At 42.2% G+C, this 21,143-nt stretch overlaps 1 protein-coding gene across 1 annotated transcript in view; it reads left to right on the forward strand.

Annotated features, from left to right (window-relative positions):
* The window catches only part of FNDC1 (fibronectin type III domain containing 1), a 260,345-nt gene that overhangs the window by 159,481 nt on the left and 79,721 nt on the right, over window positions 1-21,143 (forward strand). The window contains exon 7 of the mRNA XM_077486174.1: window positions 15,714-15,902. Coding sequence (XP_077342300.1) covers window positions 15,714-15,902 — 189 coding nt within the window. The remainder of the gene's footprint in view (window positions 1-15,713; window positions 15,903-21,143) is intronic.

Consider the following 21,143-nt stretch of genomic DNA (forward strand, 5'->3'; position numbering starts at 1 on the left):
TTTTTGATCTAATTTTTGCAAAGCAGGACCCATTCCTTCTCCCAACAAGAGTATCTGTGAGGGGATACAGTATTGTGGCACCACCACCCAAGGCCCAATTTTTCTGCCCCTGTTTAACAGGGTCATGTAATTATAATTTTTGATATAATATTTCAACACAGTTCCTGCGCTCAACAAGAGTAACTGTGAGGGCTTACAGTGTTGTGGTACCACCACCACCCAAGGTCCAAGTTTTCTGCCACTGTTTAACAGGGGCATGTAATTACATTTCTTGATATAATATTTCACAGCAGGGCCCGTTCCTGCACCCAATAATAGTAACTGTGAGGGCTTACAATGTTCTCGTACCATCAACTCCTGAGGCCCAATTTTCTGCTGAGTATATAGGGCAGGCTGTATAGTATATATACTGCTGTTCAGAGTATATAATGCCTAGGGGCCTGGGGGACCCTCATGCCATTTTTAAAAAAAAATTGGGTGTGGGTTCCCCTTAATATCCATACCAGACTTGAAGGGCCTGGTATGGATTTTGGGGGTGACATCCACGCAATTTTTTTTAGTATTTTTTATATTTTTATCTATATTTTTGGGATCCAACAATACATTACAGCCACGAGCAGTTTTAAGTGAATTTTTTTCTTTAGAAATGTAATTTTGCTGTGGCACTGTTATAAACATGGGAAAGATGCGCTACTTTACAGGCATACTAATGACACCCCCCAGGCACAATATTTAAAGGAATATTTCATTTTTATTGTTTCACTTTAAGCATTATTAATATCACTGCTCCTGAAAAAACTTCCTTTTTTAAACTTTTGTTTACATTAATGTCCCCTGGGGCAGGACCCGGGTCCTCAAACACTTTTTATGTCAATAACTTGCATATAAGCCTTCAAAATTAGTACTTTTGATTTTTCACCTTCGTGTCCCATAGACTTCAATAGTGTTCTCGTGTTCAAATACATTTTTTGCCTATTCACATGTTCTGCTGCGAACCGAACTGAGGGGTGTTCGGCTCTTTTTAATAGTAATTTAACTAACATGAGCCTCCAGCAGTTAGTGGTTGTTGCTGGAGCATATTAACAGTGCATACCTGCTTTTAATAAATAGTGCTTGAATGTTTTTTTCAATTATATAACCTTTACCAGATTAAAGGGTTTACCTGTTTACTCTGTACTTTGGATTGATATTGGTTATGACTTAGGCCTTAAGCACACTGGATGTTTTTACAGCTGCTCCTAGGGAAGTATGACATTTTTTCTTCCTACCTCTAAACTCCCCTCCATGCTAGCATATGTGTCCATGCACACATAGGGTTTTAGCAGCGTTTAGAGGCAGGGAAAAAAAAACTGCCAGTCTGTCCAGGAGCAGCAGAACTTGGGCAGAAAAAATGCTTGACGCTGCTAAAAGCACATAAACTATAGGCATGTTGAGCGCTTGAGCATTAGTTCATCAGAACAAAAACAATCGAACTGCCCAAGGGACTTTATGAGACACGTTGTGTTCATAAGCAAAAAAATCTAATTTTATTAAGAAAACTTTCTAAAAGCTTACACTGAAGTAAACATGCTTTAGCTTTGCTCTGCTAACAGGTTTGGCCTGCCCTGAAATGTACAATTGTCATAAATGGACAGCATAATGAAATAGAAAAAAAAAGAACAGGAGCTTTTCACAACCTTTCTTGAGCTGATATATGCAAAACGTACCTTGTAATAATATAACAGCTTTTGTGATAGTATAAAATTCCTGCTGTTTCAAATGATATAATGTCATAGTTTAGAACATTTAGAGTATAGTGTATATAGTACATGTATGGTTGGCTAGGAGTGACTTAAGGGAAAATAGTTGTAAGCATCTGTACAGTACAATAATACTGGTTTAAACTTTTGCTGGCTTCAACACACTTTGCCTGTCTGAGTATCTTATCGTTGAGACTTGAATTTCACTATTTTGGACTATTATACCCCTAGAGGCCTGAACTTGCAGTCTAGCCAAATGAGTCATCAGTGGTATTCAACTCCTTTAATTTATTTTCCAGCAACACATTTTAAAGTAGAAAAAAGAAGGGCATGTCATTGGGCTTGGTTGAAGCCTGGTTTTCAACAAACTACATTTTAGGATATTGAATGTGCCTTCATTGAATGTTTTAGTTTTTAATGAATTTTCCCTGAACTTCCTTTATTACTTGCAGGCATTTTGTTCTCTGAAATAGGTGCAGGAACTCAACCAGGACAATCCCCTTCACCCCCTCACACACCCTCCATAAAGTAGTGGGTGTGGTAAAATTTGACAATGGGCGGGTCTTAAAGAGCATTAAATGCCAGGAGTTTAATACATACAGAGGGCAGAGTACGGTGGTACACTACCTATATAGTGCAAAGTTCAGGGGTGAGCTACACAGAGTCTTCTTTCACAACTGCTTACCTCTGTATCCTCCATCCACATCTCACTTTCACCCCTCTTCAGCTCTGACCTCTGCATTCAATCCCCCCACTACCCCCTTATTCTTCCCCCTCCTTAAAAGTTCCACCATCTTCCACATGTCCAACTTTTGCTGCTGTTTTAAGCTGAAGCACCCAGCCAGCTCTAGAACCTTCCCTCACCCTGCAGTTTGCCCCTTATTTCTCACTTGCAGAGAGATCATCCAGTGGGGGGGGGGGGGGGGGGGGTCGGCATCCACACTGCACCCTGAACACTAGCCTCTCCCTTTTCCCCCATCCTGCACTCAGTGGAAACTGCTCAGGAGATCAGATATGTGGGAGAAACCTGCCTGTGTTTACAAGTGATGGCGGTGAGAAGGGAGCAGAGGGTCTGAGCCAGAGGTGGTGGAACTGAGTTCCACCAAGTTCCAGCTGAAAAAAAGCCCTGATTACTTGCATACATTTTTTTGCATGCCAAAGTGTGTGATACTGAGGAATACTACAGACCAATTTGGCATTCATTTTGACCAAAAAGTCCCCTTGAATTTCTGTTTAAAGGTTATGAGAAAGTATGAGACTCTGTAAAATAAAGATGCTGTATTTTGTGAGCATAAAGAGATAGCAGGTGACAGTGTTTCTCACAATCTTATTGGTTTGCTTTGGTAACACAAGGAACAGTGTTGGTGCTTGCACACATGTGGATATGTGCAGCAAAATATTTCAGATAATCTGCATTTTTGCAATATTTTTATTGGATTGGACATAACCCTTAGGCATCAGGTCGGTCACATGTAATCACTACACATTATATACATACGTTTTCAAGATCTGTACAAAACATTAATATCATAAGGAATCCCAAAGGTATGTATTGCAGCTTGTACATACTGTTTATAAAGTTTTTTTTTATGTTTGTTCTGCAATCCCACATTCCTGAAGGTAAATAGAGAATTACCAGTGCCACCAGAAATTTTTTCATTATTCTTTTCCCTTTGTAATTATATTGTCCTTTTTTACCAACATGATTTTGTTTCCTACCAGTCCTTTTTGTCTTTCTCAACCTTTCTCAATCTTTACCTGGTTTATAAACATGAAACTTTTCTTATTGTATAGTGCAGTTTATCCAAAACTTATATTTCACCTCTGTTAGATGCTGGAGCCCATGCACACTGCAGCTCAAAAAAAAGCTTCTTTTACAGGCTTTTGAGCTTTTATTTCTTTGCCTCTAACAATATTATCCAGTATATGTCCAATTACCACATTGAAATTGTGCTACTTCACTTGAAGTAGCAAGATTTCAAAGTAGCATTTCAGTGCTACTTTTTTTTTTTTTAAATTTAAATATTCTTTATTGAAATGTTTTCCAAATTATAAAACATTCAAATAAGACATTTCATCAACGTATTTTCCAAGGGTAATATTTTCTCCTTACATATCATACATCCTACATTTACTCCCTCATTGCCCCCCCCCCCACCCCCCTTCCTTTGACAAATTATACACCGTCATTTGATCCTTCCCATTCACCTCTCATAACTACAACTGTTCCCATGTACACTTTAACCCTTCTACTCTCCCCCCCAGTGTTCACTCACACTCAATTACTACCAATATCATCCTGAGTGTTATCTATTGTATCCTAAATTTCTTGTCTATTATTCTTGCCCAGCTTTAAAGCCTCGCTATGAGTACTATTTCCCTACACATAAAAAAATTATCTTGGGTCACTACTCTAATCCTCTTTCCCATTCTCTCTAATGCCGCGTACACACGGGCGGACTGTATGGCGTACTTAGTTCGTCATACAATCCGACGGACAGTCCGTCGTACTTTCGACTGAATGGACTTGACCACACACGGATGCACAAACAGTCCGTCGAAAGCTTGCGCGATGACGTGTACAGCACGTACGACGGGACTAGAAATAGGAAGTCCAATACACAGCAAAGCACCCTTCCGCCGTGTAAATCCTTTCTGAGCATGCGCCATTCTTAGTCCGTCGAACTAGCATACTGACGAGCGGATTGTCCGCTGAAACCAAAGTACGATGGACAGAATTTCGAAAAATCCGAAATTCTTAGTACGCCAGACTGCACGCTGAAAAAGTCAGCTGAAGCCCACACACGAGCGGACTGTCCGCTGAAATGTGTTTCGACGGACTAAGTACGCCATACAGTCCGCCCGTGTGTACGCGGCATAAGGGGGATATCCCATTTTTCCCAGCCATGGCTTCTACATCTTTTCAAATTTCTTGAAATTACCTTGTTTGGTAAATACCACTTTTTCCTTCCACACTATCTCTTTTATAACTTTAATCCATTCCGCAGATGATGGAGACCTCACTGACTGCCATCTCTGTGCAATCAATTTTCTTGCTTGGAATAGGCACCTCAGTACCACTGCTGTAGTGCCTACCGATTCTCCAAATTCTTCCATGTATGCCAGCACACAAAGCCTGGCATGTAGTTCTAGAGTAGTCCCGTATTTTGTGTTTATGATATCGAGAACCTCCTCCCAATAGCCTTGGGCATCTTCATACCATATGCATAAGGTCCCCTGTCTCCTGGCATCTGGGGCACGGGGCATCTGGTCTCCGACCGAACATAAACAATCTCTTAGGGGTATAGTAAGCTCTATGTACCAGAAACAGATGTGATACTTTCTGTGAGTGGGAGACCGATACCAATGGCCCCAGTTCCAATATCCTCCTCCACTGCTCTGCCATTTTTTCCCCTATATCCTCTTCCCATCTCTTCTTACTGATAAGAGATTCCGGGCCTTCGATGACTCTATTACATATCTGTACATATAACTCAGAGATAAGTCCCTTGGTCATACCAGACTTAATTGCTGGGCGCCCAGGGCATGTTTGATCTGTAAATATAATAGAATGAGTGGTTTGATATGCCATACTCTCTCCTCAGATCTACAAATCATTTTAAAGTGCTGCCCTTGTATAAGTGGGCCAAGCAGCTTATACCCCGTTTTTCCCATTCTTTAATCTTTCCTATGGCCTACAGTTCTTGCAAGTTCTTATTATTCCAAAGGGGGAGTATTCTGTTACTCCCCTATACCCCATCCTTAATGTTGGACTCTTGCGGGGAAAGAGTCCACTTCTAATGCCTCCACTATTGTATTGTGTGGGGCTCCTAATAGCTTCATTCTACCACCTACGTTCCCTCCCAACGGAATATTATCCCCCACATGCTGCAACTGTGCTGCCAGGAAGTAACTCCGGGGGTAACTGCAACATATGCAGATTAATCCTGGACTGACCCTTTTTCCAGATTAATTCCCTAAAAAGGGTTTCAACTGGGGAATTATGCAGCAAGTACAGCAATTGTGGCATCCATATCATTTTAATCAGATTGCATTGCCCCGCCACTGACAGAGGAAGTCGGCACCAAATTTCGCTTTTACTCTTAAATTTGGTCAGGAGTGGAATTATTTTATTGCGGATGAATTGCTTGGGGTCTCTCGCAGACATATACCTAAATATTTCTCCACTACTTCTAATTGAGGAATTTCAGGCGGTATAGGGTTTCTAAATGGGTCCATGGGCAGAAGCACAGACTTCTCCCTGTTTATAGCTAGCCCCGAAAACCATCCGAACTCCTCAACTATATTTATTGCAGTCAATGGGGGCTGCTCAGTATCCCCCCAAAAAAAGAGCAGAACCTCGCCTGCACACAGTGTAATCCTTTCCTCCCCGTCTTTCTTTGGAATCCTTGCATACCTGAGGATGATCCATCCAATAAAGGAAGGTCCAAACCCAAATTCCTCCAAGACCTGCCAGAGATAGCCCCACTCAAGGCTATCAAAGGCCTTGACTGCATGAAGGGACAAGATAGCCCTCGAGCCCACATTCTCTGTCGGAGTCTGCAGGTTCAAGTATACCCTTCTAATATTCATGCTAGTGGATCTATTGGGAATAAACCCAGATTGATCTGGAGGTTTTTGAATACTTTTATTCAGCCTAGTTGCCAACACCTTTGCCAATATTTTAACATCGGCGCATAACAGGGATATAGGTCTATACGAAGATGTATCCAACAGGTCTTTTCCCTCCTTATGCAGCACTATTATAGTAACCTCCATCATTGAAGAAGGCAATTTCCCTTCTACCACTGCCCAATTCAAGACCTTAAGTAACTCCGGGAGCAGCACCTCTCCATAGTGTATATAAGTCTCCACTGGGAGTCCATCTGGCCCGGTAGACTTTTGATTGGCCATCCCGGCTACTGCCTGTTGTAATTCCTCCAGAGTCATAGGGGCCTCCATATTCTCTCTGTTCCCTTCCGAAAGAGCCAGTATCTTCATTCCCCTGAAAAATATTTCCATTTCTCCCTCCCCATCTACCCACTGCGATTTATACAGATTTTTATAATGTTCTCTAAATGTGTCTATAATCTCTGACACTTGAGAAGAGATCTCTCCCTTTAATGTCCTAATCGCAGGGATAGTTGAGGGAGAGGAATTGGTTTTAACTAGAAGAGCCAGTATGCGACCCACACTTTCCCCTTCTCCAAAGGAGCATTGATTCTGGAAAAGTCACTTGTTCTCCACTTTCCATATCACTGTTGTTTTATAGTCCTGCTGTTTATTTAGCCATAATCTTTGATCCTCCATATACTTGTTTTCTGCCTCAGAATACCCCAAAGAAAAGCCTTCAAGGTATCCCACATCATCCCCGCCGATGCTGTACCTACATTAAACTCCACAAACTCTTTTAAATTTGATAATACCTCATCTCGTTTCCCCATTAGTTCCATCCAAAATTGGCTTATTTTCCAATCCCCCAGGGGGACTTTTTCCTCCCAAGTTCACCAATGGCACCAGCGGCGAGTGATCCGACATACCTCTTGGCCAATACACTATGTTTTTTACCAATTGCAATGCTTCCCCATTCCCCAGAGCCATATCGATTCCGGAGAGTGTAGAATAGGAACTTGAAAAACAGGAATATGGCAGGCCACTCGGGTTCCACACTCTCCACATATCAAACAGTCCTGCCTTTTCTAAAAATTGATATAGTCGACCCTCTGACACATTATTCGTCTGTACCCCCGGGGGGAACTAATCTAATCTCTTATCAAGGACTTCATTGAAATCGTCCACCGCTATAACTGGAGTGCCTACCTTATCCACCATGAATTCCATTAATCTATACAAAATCTCTAGTTTAAATGGTGAAGGAATATAAACATTTGCCAAAACATACATCCTGTTCTCTAGAACAATACAAAAAGATATAATGGCCCAGTTCATCTATGCAGATCTGCCTGCAGGAGAAAATCACTCCACTCCCCACCATTATACTCACCCCCTTTTAGATTAAGAGAATTAGACCAAGTGGTACTGACACTGAAATTTCCTACTTCGAAATTGTGACATGGTGGTCTTTGTCAGATGTGTCTCCTGCAGGCAGAGCAGCCCCACTCTATGTGTTTCTAATGTAGAGAAAACTGCAGTTCTCTTGACTGGATCACCCATCCTCCGGACATTTCAGGAGCCTATATTAAGTATTTTGGACTGCATAAAAAAAGAAAGAAAGAAATAGAAGAAAAGCAAAAAAGGAAGAGAGAAAACAACTAAAAATGAATTAGTCCCTGTGACTTAATACCTCCATTTCCTTGTAATCGAGGCTGAACTGTAAATTAAATCCCTTTTTCTGTGATGCCCCAAAAATTTGAAATGTTGTCAAACTTACACCCATTATGCACTATTCCCTACCCAGACTGAACTATGACTCTACTCTCCACTGTCCCCTCCCCCCCTCCACCACTCCCCCCAACACCTATCTTGGCTTGCCCTAGGGGCTTTTCTCATGACCATCTAATACTTCCCATGCCATCCCAGTGATACATAAAATTTTATTATTTGTCCCACCCTCTCATTCCCCCCCCCCCAAGCTGCCAAAAAATATATAGACAAAAACTTTTTTAAAGAGATACCCCACTCATTCATTGATTCCTTCCTCCTAAGTGTGACTCCCTACTCCATCCCTTATCAAATGTATTAAACTTTCCAGTGAACTATATATACAGTTCAAATGTCTATTTTTCAATTTACCTGCAGCTTCTTCTTGCTATCTTCCAATCATAATGCTGCTCCAACTGGTGAGTCAAAAAACTGGCTTACCCCCAGTGCTATTACTCGTAGTCACGCTGGATACAGCAAAGCATATGTGAGTTTGAACTTTTGTAGGCTGTGTTTGATTTCTTTGAGCTCGGCCCACTGCTTCTGTAGATCCAGTGAGAAATCTGGGTACATCCTAACTCCATTATAGAGGATGTTCCCCATCTCTCTGGCCTTTTGCAACAGGATCACCTTATCTTTATAATAAAAAAAAATCAGTAGTGGCCTTGGGTATCCTGATGGTAGTGCTTTAAAGGGGACTTTGTGTGCTCTTTGTATTGAGAACAGTGTTGAAAAAGTATCCTTCCCAAATATTTACATACACCATTTCTCCAGAAACCCTATGGGATTAGGACCCTCACTCCTTTTTGGGAGACCCACCACCTATACATTGTTCCTGCGCAGCCTGTTTTCCATTTCGTCCATTTTTGATGCATGTATACCCATTTGTTCTGTCATAGCTTTAATCTCCTGTTTTAATGGGTAGAGCTGTTGTCCTTTCAGCTGTCTTTTGCAAGTCGTGACTCACCAATGATAGCTTAATACCCTTCAGTTGATCACATAATTCACCCAGTGAGTACTTACATGTGTTGACTGCTTGTAAAACATCTTTCAGTGTCGGTTCTGCCTCTAGTGGTAGGCTAGGGTCAGGGGTTAACTCAGACTCAGGTACAGGACTTTCTCCTTCCAACCTCCTGTTACTTACAGTTTTTATCCCTGGTGCTGCAGTTGCTTGTCCTTGGCTCTTTCTGGTGGTACTCCCAGCTGTGCTCTAGCTTGTGTCTGCTGTCCCCCTTTTGTTTGTGTCTGAGCAGGGATGTGAGCAAACCGCTCCAGCTTAGCTGCTGCTGCCACCTGATTCCCCTTGTCTTTTGCAGAATGCAGTGATTATGTCCCTGCATTCTCCTGATGTGGTTGCTCCTCTCCTCTTTTCCTTGTCATGACCGATCTTCTGAAGATTCCAGGTCTGGCCTGTACGCCGGGCCCCTCCCTTGGCTGGGATGTTCGTCTCCAAGGTATTTTTTTTATTTTCTTTTGAATGTAGTGCCGACAAGCCGCCACCCGCTGTGTGAATCCGGCATCGTCCTGCACATATCACGCCTGTTCTCGTGAGATTTCGCAACAGGATTGTACAGGATTGTGTGTCTATGGCCTCGCCTCTCCCTGCTCTGAACAAAGAGACCAGCGGTCTCGCTTATCACCAGCGACAGCCTCTGCTCGCATCACAGGACACTGCAAAGCAGATTCCTCTGGGAAGGAGTAGGGAGAAAGCTCACACACATCTTCTCACTTCAACATCCGGTCATTTCAGTGCTACTTCAGGTGCGACTTGGAAGACATCTGTGCGACTTCATGCACAGATGTATATGCAAGTCACACCTAAACTTGCAAAAGTAGTGCAGGAACTACTTTCAAAATCAGTGACATTCCAATGGAGTCGGAGTGTAACAGATTTGACCGCTTTAAATATGGACAATAGTGTGCGACTTATCATGCGATTTCAAACTGTCAAATGGTGTGATCGGGTGCTTAGGGACTCTGTTGACGAGATTTCAGTGCTTGAGTTCCCAGGTCTGCACATCTGCATTGTTCTTTATGCATTTATATTATAGGGACTGCTACAGGAGGTGTTGGAACATCCAAAACTAAGTGAATAGAAACATACTTGGAATTATGGTGGGAAGATCTCACATTTGTATTTAATCACTTCCCACCAAACTGGCACATACATGCGGCCTCTTGGTGGTTGAGTTTTAACGATGTGTAGCTGCATATATACTTCCCTAGGTAAACACTTTACTGTGCTGAGGGCACGCTCCCAGCACAGTAATGAACGGGTATCAGAAACTTCCTGAATCCCGATGCATAGTTACTGATGGGGAGCTTTCCGATGATGTGATCACTGTGACTGCCAATTATAGCAGTCATATGATCGTAATGCCCACCTCCCTCTCCCAGCATTTAGATCCACTTAAAGTGGTGTAAGGCGGCAGTGGAAAGGGGTTAAAGTGTAACTACATTGCATCTGAGCACCATAATTCAAAAACCCTATTTAATAAATTTTTAATATTAAAGCAAAATTACCCATCCATTCATGTCTCTGACTTTATTTTGCTGAGAATTCACTTTGACAAACACCCACTAGCAATTCTGGCTGTGGTAATCTTGAGGGCATATGATTAATGTAGCATTTACTTCCTAGAACCTATCTGTCCTTATCAGGCATGCAGACAGGTGGATGTGCTTAGCTGAGAAAACCCCTCTCTCCCTCTTTCCCTCCTGAAGACTCCTGACTCTATGCAGTTGATGGTTTTTCACTTTATTTTAAATTATTCAGAATGCAACAGGAACACACAAAGTGAATGGCACAACATTTACTGAGAAACATATAAGAAAGTAAAATGCAATGTACCTTTATCTGTGTAATTTGGAGGGCTTAAAAAAGAAGAAGGATTGCTTGAGTGATTTTCATGAAGGATAAATTGTGAAACCTGTTGTTCATTATGGGCACCAACTCACACATTTTTCTATGTTTTTTTTTTCTATTTTAATTCATAAATAGTCCCATTACATTTAAAGGTCTCTGTTGGTTACAGGAAATAAAGCTTGCCTCATACTATGTATTACTTATATGTCTTATTATACTTACTCTGTATGGGCAAAGTGGCTGCATTTGATGGCACAGTGACTGCATTTGATGGGCAAAGTGGCTGCGTTTGATGGGCAAAGTGGCTGCGTTGGATGGGCACAGTGGCTGCGTTTGATAGACACAGTGGCTGAGTTTGATGGGAAAACTGGCTGCTTTTGATGGGCACAGTAGCTGAGCTTTAAGGGGCATAGTGGCTGCGTTTTAAACGGGCATAGTGGCTGCGTTTGATGGACACAGTGGCTGCGTTTGGTACAGTGGCTGCATTTGATGGGCACAGTGAGGCTGCAATTGATATTTTTTTTTCAGAATTTTTCAGTTTGATTGCGCCCCCCAAAAATTTTGAGCGCCAGCCACCACTGCTCCTGAGATGTATGATTTGCCTAGGCCTGGAAACCAGAAGTAACTGAAGAAATGTAAAATAAAAAGTAAAAAAAAACAGCAAATATGATATACTTTCCTATGTACTAATGCTAGCAGTAGGGATGAGCTTGGGCATGTTCGCACACTCCATGTGCAGAGCCCCCCAGGAAGTCGGCACAGCGCTGCGCTAATCACAGGCAGTGAGACATTTCCCGATCTCTGCAGCCGCACAACGGGAAATGTCTCACTGAAGCCATAAGAAGCTATAGGAATACTTATTCTAACAGATCCTGCCTAGAGCTAAAATATAACTTTCGGGTGGACTGATCCTTTAACAGTATCATATTATTATCTTGTAGGAAATAAACTGAACACACCAAAAACATCATCATAGCACGTGTTCAACAAAAATGTTAAGCTTTTGTATTTAGCTGTCTGGAGTGAATTTTACACACAGCTGAGGATTCTATCCACAGTCATGTGACAGCATTGTGCCAATCAGCAACAACAAGTACTGTCACATGGAAAAAAGTGGAGTGAGTTATAAGCTCTACAGAGAAGTACTAGAAGCGGTATGTCTTCCATGTGTGCAGTGTGTATGGGGCACACAGGCCACCAGGGTAGGGGATCCCACTGTGCCCTGACACACATGGCACATGTTTAGTAAGTAAAAGTTGGTCAATAATATTTCCTTGGGCCCAGGATTCCAATCAGAGGGGCCCAAGAGGTGGTAGCATTGATGGTCTTTTTTTAGTTTTGGCTTATAGACAGAAGCACATTTTACAATGCTAGTGTAGTGCCCCCCTGACCTCCAAAGGCATTGTGGAGACCCCCAGAGACAGGGGGGGCTGACATGTCATCTCATGGTGCAGGCTAATAGGCATGGGGAGTGGTGGGCAGTTTAGAAAAAAGGGCGCCAGTCAATTTTATGCCGAACACAAATGAGTTTATTGTTTAAAACAACAAACAATTCAGGGAAAGAGGTGATGGGAGCTCCAGGCTGGTCAATCAATATAGTCAAAAGTACCCAACCTTGAAGGAGGCTGGGCAAACATGACAGCATGGATGAGTAAGCTTGTGATTGTCACATTGCTGGAGGGCAGGTGATTACAGTGACCTTTTGTTCTGTTTTAAAGAAGATTTCAGTGGCTTGTGCAACAACAATAGCACATAAAGAAGGTGTCATGTGCTACAATGATGATAGCATCATTTTCTATATTAAACATACATTTTAATAATACAAAATCATTGTTAAAAGCTAATGACCGGTTAATAAAATACTCCAGCATCACATGAAATATAGCATACTTTTGAGTTTCAAAGTCCCCCCTCCCCATAGGCAATTATATGCTATGGAAGATTTCACTATATAATGGTTACAAGCTGGAAAGTATGCTAAATTTCATGTGATGATGACGTATTTTAGGGTCATTACCTTTTAACAATTTTGTAAAAATAAAACTGTCATCATTGTCAACATCTGAAAAGCCCCTAAATAATCCTTTGTGTTTTACTGCCCCAGTGGTTCTGTGCAATAACTTGTCTGTTTCTTAAAGCCTATCTCTGGGCAACATTAATCCTCTTCCACCTTTTTTCAAATTGCCTTTAAAAAAGTTAAAATCCCCTTTTTAACTCACCAGTCCACTGTCACATGTCCCTCACCTGCCCCAGTGGAAAGTGGTCAATATGTCTCCACCAGCTGGTCTCCTCATCATGATGTCATCAAGCTGCTGAAATCCTCTGGACCTGAGAAGACATTGATGCTAGTCAGCGACCGTGATGATCCTGTTATTGTGTTTTCATCCATTGTTGCTGATCAGTTCAGTCCAGCTAGTGTTCCTGGTTATTCCGTAAAGTTCAGGTCCTTGTACTACTATCTTTGTCTGCTGGTCCTACTCCTACCTTGGCTGTGCTCTTGACTACATCTCTGCTCCTTCCTCTGACTTTAATATTTACAATTGTTTACCTACCTACACTTCTCTGTCTCCCAGCTCCTTCTTTGCAAGAGCCATTTTGTAAAATCCAGCCGATCCATTCCTAAAGTTGTTTAAGGCACCTGATAACCAGCACATACTAAAAACAACAGGAAACAAATGTAAAATATAGCTACTAAAATTATAGGTAAATCTGGTGTTTAGCTATAGTTGTAGATTTATGAGACATTCAGTGGCAATTTTTGTGCAGTTTTTCACAATTTATTGTTATTTGGTGTTATATATCTTTATACCTTTTCCCTGAAATAGAAAGGGACATATTCTTTCCTTGGCGGTTCAGTGGTTTTCCATCACATTTTTTGAGTTATTTTCCCCTAGCCATCATAGTGTCTCTGTGTAGGATTATGCCTGGGGACATACTTGTTCCCTTCTATGAAGTGTTTACTCGTATTGTTGTGGACATCCCCTGTGACATCAGAAGAGAGGGAGTTAACTGCAAACTGATCAGCAAGGAGATGGGACAGGGTATGCACCTATTCTGCAGAGGCGGGTGGTCCATCCACTCTGCCCTCTTCTAGCAATTAAGCTGCCAGTCTACTGTGTAGCTACAAGATGTTTATGACATAAATGTGAGCTAGTTGCACATGGTTGGCAAAGTTGGAATATTCATGGCCAGGCCATATTTAAGGCATTGGCCTCATGGTCTTTTTGACAGTCATGATTGAACTTTTTAAAAGCATTCTACCGCCAGCTGAGTCTTTTGTGATGTCACCCATGTGCAATATGCCTTCCTAAGAGACATCAACAGGCCTTGGAATCTCTGTGTACTGCAAGTATCACAAGATACATTGTTTGAATATAAAAAAAAATGAAAATATAACTATATTCTGGTTGGGTGTCTCAAATCCAGTAAATTTTAGGACTTTTGATACATCTGTACAGTATTTATACACTTTCTGGAAACAAGGGCAGCACAGTTGTGTAGTGGTTAGCACTCTTACTTAGCAGTAAGAAGGGTCGCTGGTTCATATTCCAACCACAACACTACCTGCCTGGAGTTTGCATGTTCTCCCTGTGCCTGCAAGGGTTTCCTCCAGGTATTCCAGTTTCCTCCCACAAACCAAAGACATGCTGGTAGGTTAATTGGCTTCTGTCCAAAATTGGCCCTAGTATATGAATGGGGACCTTTGATTGTGGGCACCTTGAGGATAGGGACTGATGTGAGTGTGTAATGTACAGGGATAGGGGCAATTGTAGACACTCACTCTGGATGGACTGGTGTCTTTATTCAACCTTACTAACTATGAAACTATAAGTGGATTCATTAATTACCAGATAGTTCTTTATATTTTGAGTTGAGTTAAAAAGAAAATTTCAACTCCGTAATATATTTTCTGCATACCTTTAGAGAAAATAGCCAATGCAATATTAAATCTAATTTGTTCTTAAAGCGGTTCTGCACCTAAAAAAAAAAAAATATTAAAAGCCAGCAGCTACTAATATTGCAGCTGCTGACTTTTAATAAATTGACACTTACCTGTCCCAGGGTCCAGCAATGTCGGCGGCAGATGACGAGCGAACGCTCGTCTCTCTGCTGCCCCCGCTGCCATCCTCTGTCAGGGAATCGGGAAGTGATGCGTTGCGGCTTCACAGCCCGGTTCCTTACTGCGCATGCGTGAGTCGTGCTGCGCGTCTCTTCTGGTCCCTGCTGTGTCCCAGAACAGAACGGGGGGGGGGCATCTGCGGCGGTCTGCGGCGGTCTGTCCCGGAAGTGGGTGCAGATACCTGGATTATCCAGGTAACTGCACCCCCCTCCCCCCTGAAAGGTGCCGATTGTGGCAACGGAGGGGGGGAGAGATCAGATTAGCGGGAACTTCCACTTTAGGGTGGAGAACCGCTTTAAAGTTAGAGAATATTATATACTCAGAAAGAGACTAAACCTGTTCAAAATAAACTCTCTTTTAAAATTAGAAAAGAAAAAAAAAGAGAATAGAGACTGATCTATTAGTACTGTCAATGAAAAATAAACTCAGAAAACTTGATGCCACACAGATTTTAGGAGACCGAAAACAAAGAATTTGTTATATTTAAAAACTTCTAACTTCTAACTTTGGTTTTCACAGTACATCTTTATGTATAAATGAGATTATTTTTTTCCTGAATGATGTTAGGGAATGATGTGGTAATTGCTTGTTTTTCAATCCATCACAGAATACATTATTTCATATGCTCCTGCGATGAAGCCATTTGGAGGCAAATCTGTTACATACTCAGGAACTACTACATCAGCCATAATTGATGGCCTACAGCCTGGGGAACGGTACATTTTCAAAGTCAGGGGAGCTAACAGAAGAGGGCAGGGCCCTCAATCTAAAGCCTTTACAGTCATTATGCCAGATGGTAAGCATGCAAATTTAATGGATTTATGCATCTGTTTTTGCTGTTACTTCATGCTTTTTATTGGTTTCTTCTGCTTCCTTACATTTTCTCTATGGCCATGTCTTTTAGACACAGTGTTTATTTTATAGCTCATAAAGTGAAAATCTAAAAGCTCCTGTTTAATAAGAGCTAATGTTAATTTTATAGGGAATTAAATAACAATACATGCTAATCACATTATCTTTGAACAGTTTTAGGATAGCAACTGTTTGTTAAGGAACCATTCATTTTTTGTTGTTTTATTGTCCTCCCTTGCATTTAAAAACTGCACCAAAAAGTCCAAGACCAGTTTTATCTTTTATTTTCATTTTTACAGTTGCTTACAGTTTATTTTTCTTACGTTTCCCTTCCCATTTTATTATCTTTCTTTGAATTTTGGTTTTATATGCCATTTATTCTATGTATGTTGTTGTAAAGTGACACTGTCAGGTTAACAAAAAGTAGAGATGGAAGCAGGGGCAGACTGGCAACTCATGGGGCCCCTGGGCAGTAGGAGATTATGGGACCCCCAGGCAATCAGAGATTATGGGGCCACACAGTATACACAAACACACACACAGTATACAATCAAACAGTACACACAGACTTCTATTGGCTGAGAAGGTACTGGAGAGGTGGGGCAGCTATAATCTTGTGATTTGTAGACCAAACGGATGTTGGTAAGGGACATTTCAAAGACAGATGTAAAAAAAACACAAATATTTTACATACTGTCCCTGGTTTTACTGAGGCTGGCAACCCTGGTGGGGCCCCCTAGTGGCATGGGGCCCTCGGGCAGTGCCTGAGTAGCCCAATGGTCAGTCCGCCCCTGGATGGAAGTTCCCTACAAGAGAAGAGGTATTATTATTATTATTATTATACAGGATTTATATTGCACCAACAGTTTGCACAGCGCTTTACAGCATGAGGGCAGACAGTACAGTTACAATTCAATTCCATACTGGAGGAATCGGAAGGCCCTGCTAGTTAGAGCTTACAATCTAGGAGCGAGGGTCAAGTGATACAAAAAGTAATAACTGTGGGGGATGAGCTGATGGAAAAAATAAAAGTTTTGTTTTTAGGTGAAGGTGGGATAGACTTCTCTGAAGAGGAGGGTTTTCAGGGATTGTCTAAAAGCAAACAGAGTAGGAGATAATCGGACAGATTAGGGTAGGGAGTTTCATAGGATGGGAGAGGCTCTGGAAAAGTCCTGGAGGCGAGCATGGGGGAAGGTGACAAGGGAGCTAGAGAGCAGGAGGTCTTGGGAGAAGTGAAGAGAACGTTTAGATCTACTGTCATGTTACAGTGAGCCCATCCCCCCACAGTTAGAATCACTTCCTAGGACACATTTAACCCCTTGATTTCCCCCTAGTGTTTAATCTCTTCCCTGCCAGTGTAATTTGCACAGTAATCAGTGCCTTTTTATAGCACTGATCGCTATATAAATGTCGCTGGTCCCAAAATAGTATCAAAAGTGTCAGATGAGTCCCCAGCAATGTCGCAGTCATGATAAAAATCGCAGATCGCCACCATTACTAATAAAAATACACTTATAATAAAAATGCCATAAATCTATTCCCTATTTTGTAGACTCTATAACTTTTGTGCAAACCAATCAATATATTGCGATTTTGTTTTTTACCAAAAATATGTAGAAGAATACATATCGGCCTAAATTGAGAAAGAAATTATTTTTTTAAATATATTTTTTGGGGATATTTATTATAGCAAAAAGTAAAAAATATTGCTTTTTTTTCAAAATTGTGGCTCTTTTTTTGTTTATAGCGCAAAAAATAAAAACTGCAGAGGTGATCAAATACCACCAAAAGAAAGCTCTATTTGTAGGGAAAAAAAAATTGTTTGGGTGCAGCGTCGCACGGCCGCGCAATTATCAGTTAAAGTGACCCAGTGCCATATCGCAAAAAGTGCACTGATAAAAGATAAAAAGCCTTCTGTGTACAGCAGCCCCCCTAATACTTGTCTGAGCCCTATCTCAATCCAGCGATGTATATGAGTGCCTTGACTGTCTGGGACTCTCCCTCCTGATGTCCCGCTGCTGTCAAAGTCAGTTAGCCAATCAGGAGGGACAGGAGGCAGGGCTGGAACACGTTTCCATGTCTGAATGGACACACGTAGCAACGGTTCAGCTCGGGTGCCCCTATAGCAAGCTGTTTGCTGTGGGGGCACTTGACAGGAGGGAGGGACCAGAAGAGCTGGCACAGAGCAGGTAAGTATAACATGTTTGTTATTTTTATAGAAAAAAAAATAGACTTTAAAATCACTTTAATTCATTGGTGAGTGGAAGCTAATGGAGGGATTGACAGAGAGGAGTAGCAGCAGGGGTGGACTGACCATTCGGGCACTCGGTCACTGCCCGAGGGCCCCATGCCAATAAGAGGCCCCATCAGGGTTGCCAGCCTCAATAAAACCAGGGACAGTATGTAAAAATCTGTGTTTTTAAAAAAATCCCAAGATTATAGCTGCCCGACTCTCCAGTACCTTTTCAGTGTGTGTATGTGTATTCTGTGTGTATATACTGTGTGTGTATACTTTATGTGTGTGTGTGTATACTGTGCGGCCCCATAATCTATTGCCTGGGGGCCCCATAATCTCCTATTACCTGGGGACCCCATGAGTTGTCAGTCTGCCCCTGAGTAGCAGACATGGAGTGGTTGGTAAGGTAGATTAGCCTGGTAGCAGCATTCACGATGGACTGAAGGGGGATAGCCTATGTAAAGGTAAGCCAATGAGAAGGGAGTTGCAGTAGTCGAGGCGAGAGATGACCAGGGAGTGAACTAGGAGCTTTGTGGTGTCATTGGTTAGAAAGGGCCATATTTTGGAGATGTTGCAGAGGTTGAGGCAGCAAGATTTGGACATTGATTGGACATGGGGCCTAAAGGATAGATCAGAGTCCAGGATAACATCTAGAACCTTGGCATGTGGGTATGGGCTGATAGTTCTGCCATCGATTTTGACAGAGATCAAGGGAAGGGGCACGTGGGGGAGGAAAAATTATGAGCTCGGTTTTGGATAGATTGAGTTTGAGGAAGTGGTGTGACATCCAGATTGATATGTCTGTTAGTAAATTAGTGATATGTGAGGAGACTGAAGCTGAGGGGTATTACATAATAGTTATCTCCTTGGCAGCATGTGTATCTTACCTCCCCTCTGTTCCAGCCATGCAGCCCATAGTTTGTGAAGTTGATTTACAGGAGTACGGTTAGGTTCACACTAATTACTGTGAGTCATAAGAGGGTCAATCAGAGCTGCAAAGCTGCAGGTGTGCCTCTGTGTGTCTGTGTAAATCCAGGAAGTGAACAGGTAGCAGCTTCAGCTGCCCACGGTTAAAATTGCAGCCAGACTCAGTGGAGGGAGATTTCTGCAGCATATTTGGCAAGTACAAAATCACAGTATATATAAAATAAAAATGCAAAGTGGTTGGAGGGAAGCTTCAGAATGGCAAAGATGTTTTTATTACAAATGATGTGAGCAGACTGCAGTTCCTCTTTAAATATGTAATACACTTCCTTCTTAAACCTTACATGTGCCCCTGAACAGGAATATGCTTCTTGTTAAATAAATCTGTGCTATACAGCTATTTTCTCCCACTTTTTTGAGGGACAGCTAGGCTAGTCTACATTATAAGAATTCCAACACACCGTAATTCCTCCATATTCTGCTTTATTAAAGATCCATATTGTAGAAAAAAAAACATGTCCTAACACATTTCAGCCTAAGTGACCTTAGACATAGCTAGTTACAATTTGCTACAGAGTACAGACATGTTAAAATGCCTTCCTCCCCTACTGTGGGAAGGCAATCATCATTAAGGCTCGGTTCACACTTTTTCCACTAGTGAGACCCAAAGTCGCAAGACACGTGAAATGCCATGTATCTCTATGAGAGCCATCCCAATTGACACTACTGAAGTCGCTGTGACTTCAGAAAAGGTTCCTGCCCTATTTTAATGCAACTTTGACACAGCTAAAATGATAGCGAGTGTAAAAGTTTTTATTTTTTGCTTCTTTGGCCAGTCTCCAGGTCTAGGGCCCACAGTCTCATTAGCTGTAACAGCAGTCTTATCAATCTTCCCCATGCTCTTGAACTTTGGCTCAGTCTTACCAGAACTGCTGGGCGATCATGCACCCCTAGACACACTGAAGTGGAGCGTAGATAGGTTCACTGAGTTCTCAGTAGCAGTGTACCTCTCCACTAGGTCTACCAATTGGGTTTCGGTTTTGAGTTTTGGGGTTCCCCTGTCCGACCCATCTCCTGAGAGCAGCAGGTAGCACATGCAGGTATCAGTCCATTACCATGTGCTCCACGATGTGAGGGCCTGTCAAGGTCTCTGTCTGCAACCACTTCCTGTTGAGGAGGACCAGGTTGAACATTTGAGAATGGGGGTGGCTTGAGTAGGTCCACTGATGCACACACTGGGCCTGAACTGCCACGGTGACACCCAAGTGTGCGAGTATCTCTGTCTTCAGAGTCTCATTGTCCTGGGCCTTATCCGGTTTCAGATCAAAGCAGGCCTTTTGAGGTTATCCTGTCAAAAATGCTGTCAACAGACCCACCCATTCTATTCTTTTGGCCATACTTCGTGGACAGCAACTCTCTCAAAAGTCACAAGGTATGCCTCGACATCAACGGCAGGTGCATTCTTCTGTAGATGGTAGAAGGCACGTACCAACTTTGGCTCCACTGGCACAGGAGGTGTGAACCCCTTTTTCAATTCCACCAGAGCCTCTGCGAACTGCCGGTTCATCTACTACTGAGCCGCCTGATGTAGCGGCCTCTGTGACTTGGCGGTCGGTTTCCCGCTGAGCTGCATTGGCCTGTAGCAGGGCCTTTAACATCTTCTTCATCTTTAGAAACTGCCAGATGAGTCCACCAAGTGTGGGAGATTAGCTCATTGGGATCACCTTTTCTGGAAAACAAGGTAAGCATGCAGGCAATTTCCTTAAAATCTGGCGAGTTTATTTAGCAGAGATTTTCCAAGTTATGAAAACAAATAAAATATTAGTAAAACAAACCCTTGCCGTCCAACACTAAATAATACAGTAGTCTCCTCTCTATATGGTGTGGGGCTGGTCCCCGTCACCCATATAGTCATGTGGTAAAGCAAACTTTTTTTAAATCCAAACAGAGCTCTTGCTCTCAGGACAGAGCTATCCTGTGCTCTCTTCCTGCTCATTTAAAGTCCACCTGAGCGTGGACTCAAGT

This window comes from Lithobates pipiens, unplaced genomic scaffold (genome assembly GCF_037356315.1).
Source record: "Lithobates pipiens isolate NorthernLeopardFrog02 unplaced genomic scaffold, aLitPip1_a1.2 Scaffold_18, whole genome shotgun sequence".
Lineage (NCBI taxonomy): Eukaryota > Metazoa > Chordata > Amphibia > Anura > Ranidae > Lithobates > Lithobates pipiens.